This window comes from Coregonus lavaretus (genome assembly GCF_964263955.1).
Source record: "Coregonus lavaretus genome assembly, chromosome: 1".
Lineage (NCBI taxonomy): Eukaryota > Metazoa > Chordata > Actinopteri > Salmoniformes > Salmonidae > Coregonus > Coregonus lavaretus.
In genome coordinates, this window is record NC_139988.1 from 79,091,028 (window position 1) to 79,098,989 (window position 7,962).

General features: G+C 44.7%; 1 protein-coding gene across 1 annotated transcript in view; it reads right to left on the reverse strand.

The window, feature by feature from the left end:
- tbkbp1 (TBK1 binding protein 1) overlaps window positions 1-7,490 on the reverse strand; it is a gene marked incomplete at both ends in the record, with an annotated part of 44,525 nt that extends 37,035 nt beyond the window's left edge. Inside the window, 2 exons of the mRNA XM_084169851.1 lie at window positions 2,708-2,833; window positions 7,263-7,490. Coding sequence (XP_084025977.1) covers window positions 2,708-2,833; window positions 7,263-7,490 — 354 coding nt within the window. The remainder of the gene's footprint in view (window positions 1-2,707; window positions 2,834-7,262) is intronic.
- Window positions 7,491-7,962: the final 472 nt, after the last annotated feature.

Genomic DNA, 7,962 nt, shown 5'->3' on the forward strand with positions numbered 1-7,962 from the left:
TTCCCCAAAATGCAGAGTTAAAAAGTAAGAAAATTAGCTAATATAAAATAGTAACACAACAAATAACAATAACGAGGCTATATACAAGGAGTACCGGTACCAAGTCAATGTGCAGGGGTACGAGGTAGTTGAGTACTTTTTAAGGGGTAAAAGTGACTAGGCAATAAGGATGGATTATAAACAGAGTAGCAGAAGCATGAAAGTGTGTGTATGGGTGTGTGTGGCATCAATATGCATGTGTGTGTGTGTTTTTCTGTATTTGAGCATATGTAGTGTGTGTGTGTATATGTGTGTGTTGGAGTATGTGTGAGTGTGTGGGTAGAGTCCAGTGAGTGTGCATAGAGTCAGTGTAAGAGAGTCCGGGTAACCATTTGATTAACTGTTCAGCAGTTTTATGGCTTGGGGGTAGAGGCTGTCTATGGCTTGGGTGGCTGGGGTCTTTGACAATTTTCCTTCCTCTGACACCTCCTGGTATAGAGGTCCTGGATGGCAGGGAGCTCGGCCCCAGTGATGTACTGGGCCGTCCCCACCACCCTCTGTAGTGCCTTGCGATCGAAGGCGGTGCAGTTGCCATACCAAGTGGTGATGTAGCCAGTCAATATGCTCTCAATGGTGCAGCTGTATAACTTTTTGAGGATCTGAGGGGCCATGCCAAATCTGTTCAACCTCGTGAGGGGGAAGAGGCGTTGTCGTGCCCTCTTCACGACTGTGTTGGTGTGTGTGGACCATGTTAAGACACCGAGGAACTTGACGCTCTCGACCCGCTCCACCACAGCTCCGTCGATGTGGATGCTCGCCCCTCCGTTTCCTGTAGTCCACGCTCAGCTCCTTTGTCTTGCTGACGTTGAGTGAGATGTTGTTGTCATCGTCATCGGTGATGAGGCCTACCACCGTTGTGTCGTCAGCAAACTTAATGATGGAGGAGTCGTGCATGGCCACACAGTTGTGGATGAACAGGGAGTACAGGAGGGGATTAAGCACACACCCCTGAGGGGCCCCTGTGTTCAGGGTCAGCGTGGCAGAATTGTTGTTACCTACCCTCACCACCTGGGGGCGGCCCGTTAGAAAGTCCAGGATCCAGTTGCAGAGGGAGGTGTTCAGTCCCAGGGTCCCGAGCTTGGGGATGAGCTTGGAGGGGACTATGGTGTTGAACGCTGAGCTGTAGTCAATGATGTGTGCCATGACCAGCCTTTCATGGTTACAGTGTCTCCCAGACAGTCTAGACAGCCTTTACATGTATTCCCATTCCAGCAATTAGTTTCAATATTGAGACAAAATACTTTGCAACAATAGTATCTTGGTTACTTTTACACCCACAGATCAAGGTCCGTATTCATAAAGCATCTCGGAGTAAGATCAGCCATAGAATCTTATTCATTATTATCTAAAAGGCTAAACTGATCCTATATCAGCACTCCTACTCTGATACTCTTTGTGAACATGGGCCCTGTCTGATAACTAGGATGTCAAAGTCATAGAAACTCATTACTGATAATGTATGTGGGAGACATGGTGGACAAATGGATAGATGACTAAGGAAGAAGACAAATGAAAGAGATTAAGATGGAAACAAAGGAGGGGGCAGGAAAGCATCTGATGAGAAAGAGAGAGAGAAAGAGACATAGAAAGGAAGCGAGAAAGAGAGCGAGGGAGACAGAGAGGAAGAGGTCCAGAGAGAAAGAAGGAGTGAGAGAAAGAGCGAGAGAAAGTCCGAAAAAAGAGAGAGAGAGAGAGAGAGAGAGAGAGAAAGAGAGAAAGTGAGCTAGGACAAAGAGAGATATGACATTACTGGATGCTTGAGCAGAGGATTATTCAGCAGCAGAGTGTCTATGGTAACACACTGAAATCACAGCCAAGGTGAGCCAGGCTGTCAACATCGTGACTAAGAGGAGTGGATAGCTTTGTGGATAGCAACCATGGTCTTCCTACAGGGGCGGACTGGGACCAGAAATCAGCTCCTGCATTTCTAACACACCGGCCCATTTCTTTCCTTGAGGCCCCCACACCGGCACATTTTATTCCTTGAGGCCCCCATTATTAACCAGATAATGATAATTTTGTGCAACAAAAAAAAACAAGTTAGACAGGCCCACTAAGCTGAAAATGGACCAGACAAGTCCGCCCCTGGTTTCCTAGGTGGAAGCAACTGTTTCAGGTTAGCAGGGGAGGCAAAAAGCGCATTGACTGTGTATGGAGCATACTCACTGAGGCGTGACACATTCAATCTTTTATAAAGGCCTGTGTTGAAGCGCTGTGACCTTGTGTCTTCCAGGGGCACACTTTCTCTCACTCCCCATAAAACCACTTCCTCCCTCTCGCTCTTTTTTTTCTCACAGCTTTGTATACTCCCTCCACACCGCTCCCCCTCACCTCTCCTCACCCGCCTCTCCTTCCTCCCTCTCAGCAATAGACAAAGTGATATACAAAAATTTTTCTGGGAAGAATAGAGTAGTTATTTTGTTTTATGGCTAGAGGAAACACTGCTATAGCAATGTTTACACTGCGTACAAACTACTGCCTGCTCCCACGCACTTATTCAGAAAACCAAAAGCATCTACCTAAGAGTGGAGTCTACCTGATAATAATGGTACGATTTCACAGTTGTCAAAATCATCCTGTGATTTGATTTGACCACGGATATGACAGCAACTGCCTTTTATAAATACTGCATTGTGGGTGGAATTATATTAAGCCCCAGGTGTCTCACCTCGTGAGTGAGGGCGTTGACTCTCTGCTGCAGGTTGCCGTTCTCTGACTGCAGCAGTGTCGTCTCCTTGGATTCAAAGCTGCAGTAGGAGTTCCTGTCCTCCCCAAACTCACTGATCATTGGGAACTGGGAAGGGAGAGATAATGACAAGTCTTGTCATGTCAAACTTTTCACCCACACATTCTCCATACATACCTGTGTAAAATAATCATTTAATCTAGTTAAATATTACAGATATAGGATCTTAATTTGAGCCAGTTTGCTACAGCTGGAAAGTAATGCTGCAGCAACAGGATATGTGGATTATAATTAATGGACATTTTTGTAGGGGTTGATCAATTTTTCGTAAGGGAAAATTACAAACTTCAGAAGCCTTTTTAAACCTCAAAACACTACGTCTTTTACATTTCCTGCATTGCAGGAAAGTTCTCCTGCGAGACGGTGATCAAATTAAGATCCTACATCTGTACTCTCATAGCTCCTATATTGTTAGAGAAATGCAGAGAAAAACAGAGCATAGAGGGACAGCATGAGTGAGTTGAGCATCTGGGGAAACCACACAAAAAAGAGACAACACAATTTATATAATATAACCAGAGAGCAAATGATGGTTCCATCTTACTGCACATCTCTCTTTTGGAGTGCCTAAATTTGACTGTGATTTAAATCATCCAGTAATGTTGACGTGAGAACCAAACAGACATTTTCCATTTAGAGAAACACTTCTTTCTACTCAGGCTGAATTAGCAGAGCGTGATGGAGGAAGTCTCCAGGGCCACACAGTCGTCACACTGTGAAGCACCAGCCACTCTTAACCAGGGGCGTCAGTTGGGTATGGCAGGGTATGGCAGTCACCATACCCTAGCTCAAGACAACAAATGTAAAGTAGGCTAAAATCAGTCTAATCCGGTTAAACTGTAACAGCTGATTAGCGTATTGGTGGGCTGGAGAGCCAGCCTGCACCGTTTTCTCTCACTTTTAGAAAGCAAAGAACAGAGACAGTGCCAGGTTTGGGACAGGGTTAAAATAAAAAATAAAAAAACAGTGTCCACGACTGGGATTGAACACACAACCTTCTGATCCATCCATCCATCCACCCCTGTCCACAACACCCTTGCAAAAGTCAAGCCTATTTGATGGTAATAGCACTCACTGTTGCCCCTAGTGGCCAGTTTTGAAGGCATTTTCCAACGTCCTCAGAACATGCATAGATGTCCAGTTTCGGTCAATCTTGAATGACTTGGCTGCCCTAATCCCTACCTGTAGCCTACCTGCCTCTGGTATAATGAATTTCCACTTCTCACTCTATCAGTCTTGCTGGTCCATCTTCCTAAATTCAAATGAGATATTCTTATCAATCTTGCAGGAAAAACGTCATTAAATATAGTGTGGATGTTGAGCAGTTTTTTTCATATAATAAGCACCCAGATAGTGCAACTACTGCGTAGGCAACACAATAATATCAGACAGAGACAAGCTGCCCTGGGGAAAAATGTGTGAGCAGCCCCCTCATTGGCTACTATGTTGCAATATCAATATTCTCTGAGCCGCCTCGTTCGTTGATACAATGTTTAAAAATTCTCAAAGCTACCTTGTTGATACAATGCTTCAATATTCGCAGAAGGTTTCCCTTCCCTGGCGAATAATGCAGACAGGCAAATGCAAAACTGAACGGGAAGCGCACAAGACAATGTTGGTGGGAAGCCCAGGAGACAATGACACTGTCATAGTACCCTACACAGTATGCACCAGTCCAGAAGGGTGGCTTTATATAGCCTATAGCAGGGGTCGGCAACATTTTCATGTGGAGTGCCAATTTACACTTGATCCAATTTACAATTGATCCTACCATTTCTAAAGATATATGTGCCAGTTATGATTTTCATATGCGCATTGTAGGATACCTAACTGTGCTAAAAAAGTGTCTAACTGCCCATAAACAAAATAATTATATATTGGCTACTAGACAGTGGCGCTGTCCATTCAGCTCCATGCCACGGAATGCCACTATGCCCACCTGTAGGCTACCAGCGCTTTAAAAAGGCATGTGTAGATTTTCCTTTTTTCGTCATTCTTTGGTCGAGTTTGTCATCATGCGTCCTTGTCGATTGTAGGCCTAAGTAAGTCCTTTGATGTATGTAGGGGCACAACTTTCACTGGGAACGGGACGGGACGGGGGGGACGGACGGGACGGGGGAACATGTCCCCCCATATTCTGAAATTGCATTTTTGTCCCCCACAGTTTTATCACTGGAATGTGATACAAAACGAGACAACAGTGTGTTTTAGGACCATGCGGACGCCTCCGAGGGGTCGGGTAGTCTGTTTGGAGTGTTTATCCAACTGGATTTTTAAATAAAAATAAAAATAAAAATAAAAAAGTTATGTCCTCCCACTTCTAAAACCAAAGTTGCGCCCCTGGATGTCTGCCTTTTATTTCAATGCATATGTAGGATTTATCTGGCATAGTTCGCATTCGCGGTCAGATGTTCTTTTACACCGGTTACTTTCACATTGATGTCGGCCTTGTTGTGACTTGATAGTGTGTATTATGTATATATTTCATGTATGAGCAGTTCCACAAGTAAATTTGTCAATTTATGATGAGGTTGAGTAGTGGTTGACATTGTACACGCTTTTTCACAGACCTTTAAACCAAATATTGCGGTGATATTTAATGCCTGGGGTAATTTTTGTTTGTTTTTGCTGTTCTCCAAATAGCATTTTAGAGTTTTTAAATTGTGTTGAAATGCAGTAAATGAGTTTCAACTTCCTAAAAAATCCCACTTTGCCATACCATAGGTTTAGCTGAACTGACGCCACTGCTCTAAACTCTCTACATTTACATTTTAGTCATTTAGCAGACACTCTTATCCAGAGCGACTTACAGTTAGTGAGTGCATACATTTACATGTCATCCACCTTACTTTAAGCCAGCCTTAACATTGGAGAAAAAATATCCAACATTTTCATATCTGCAACTCAGATTCAGACCAACTAATTACTCACATTTGTGCAATTTTGGAAAGCTACATAATGTATTTAAACAGGCACAGCACATCGTATTTACTGTGAATCTTGGCACCCAGAACCAAATCTTGCTATTCTATTTAATCTGTCACAAGAGAATAATTCAGTACTAACCAAATCAATGCATTATTTTTTGGGGTGATTAAAACTGAACAAACTGTTATTTGAATAAAGACTTTACAGGCATTAAAACGCACAGTGCGATTGAATGACTTTAGAGGCATTCAACCGCACTGCAACCTTATGGAGGCCCAAAGCCTTGAGTGCCAGCTGCATTCTTAATGGACAGTCTGTTACTGTGGGTACATACATCTGGGGGGGGGGCAGGACAGAGACAAAACTAGCAATCTCGAGCCCCGAGGGCACTCTCTTCATCACCCTCCTTCTCACTCTTCTCTCTGTACTTTGTCATTCACCCATCTCTCTCTCTTCCCTCCACCCCTCTCCGTCCCCTTTCTCTCCTCTCTTTTATCCCACCTGCAGCGTTGTCCCCCAGGGTCACATTACAGTCCCCCCCTGTCAGGTGGGACTGTTCAGAGTTAATCTGCTGCGTTCCTCTACACCACTTCTCTGCTACTCCATGCATGTAGAGAGCGAGGGTGACACATCATTGACTCAGCACAATACCACCACAGATGGGATACAGAGACCCTCGTCCCTCACATGCAACGGTGGTAGTCATCAACACAGGGCATATGGAAGCTAGATTCGTCAGTAAGTAGCCTTGCACAAGACTTGGTGTGTGCGAGCCGGAACAGCTCATAGGAGCAGGAGCCTCCTTTTTCTGTAGCGTGAGGCAACTTGATGTACAAGTACACCCCCTGGACAGGACAGGACCCTAGTCTATTGCAGGGCCTTACCCCCAATCTCCTTAATGCTGAGCGCTAAGCAGAGATGCATCGGCTCCCATTTTTACAGTCTTTGGTATGACTCAGCCGGGGATCAAACTCCCAACCTTCCAATCTCAGGGTGGACACTCTAACCACAAGGCCGTCAGTAAGTGAGACTTATTCCACTCCTGGGCAATTCCATGGTAACGGAATTACGCTGAGACTCAGATTTTTCACTTTAAAATGTATGCCAAATCATTCAAACTCTATACACAATTATTACTTTTAACAATTTACACAGAAAAAATATATAATTACTGGAAAAAAATTGTTAACAGAATTACGGTAAAATCTCCCTCAGCTTTATTCTGTTATCAAACCTTGTATCTGCACAGTTCGTCCTGTAAATGTGTTTTTGTAAGATTTTTAAAAGTAGTCCTTGTCCATAGAGTTCTATGGTTTGTTATACTTTGAAATCAATTGCTTTTGTTTGGTATACATTTGAAAGTGAAAAATCGGAGTCTCAGCGTAATTCTGTTACCATGGCATTGCCATACTCTAACTCCTATTCCAGGAGTTTTTCCTTCCCAGAAAAATCGCAGACCCCTAACTGGAGCTTAGAGTATTTCCTGGTCAAGTCACATGGTCAGGATCAGGAAAAGCTCATATGCCAACCTATCAGCTCTGAGGCCTACCTTGATCTCGTAGATCTTGAGCTTCCTCTTAATACCGCTGTTCTCTCTCTCCAGGCCCGCCAGCCGTGTTTTGATGTCCTGGTAAGCGCTGATGAGGGTGAAGTGGGAGGCGGAGTACATGTCTTCAGGGAGAGGTGAGGAGGACCAGCCCACGTCGCCACAGCCGTCCTCCTTTAAGCCCTCGCCACCTCCCAGCAGCCTCAGCTCACCGCCGAATAGAGACTCCATCGCTCAGAGCCTCAACCTGCCAGGAGAGAGAGAGAGAGAGAGAGAGAGAGAGAGAGAGAGAGAGAGAGAGAGAGAGAGAGAGAGAGAGAGAGAGAGAGAGAGAGAGAGAGAGAGAGAGAGAGAGAGAGAGAGAGAGAGAGAGAGAGAGAGAGAGCGATGAAGATACACTACATGACCAAAAGTATGTTGACACCTGCTCGTCGAACATCTCATTACAAAATCATGTGCATTAATATGGTGTTGGTCCCCCCTTTGCTGCTATAACAGTCTCCACTCTTCTGGGAAAGCTTTCCACTAGATGTTGGAACATTGCTACAGGGACTTGCTTCCATTCAGCCACAAGAGCATTAGTGAGGTCGGTCACTGATGTTGGGCGATTAGGCCTGGCTCGCAGCCGGCGTTCCAATTCATCCCAAAGGTGTTCGATGGGGTTGAGGTCAGTGCACGGGGGCATTGTCATGCTGAAACAGGA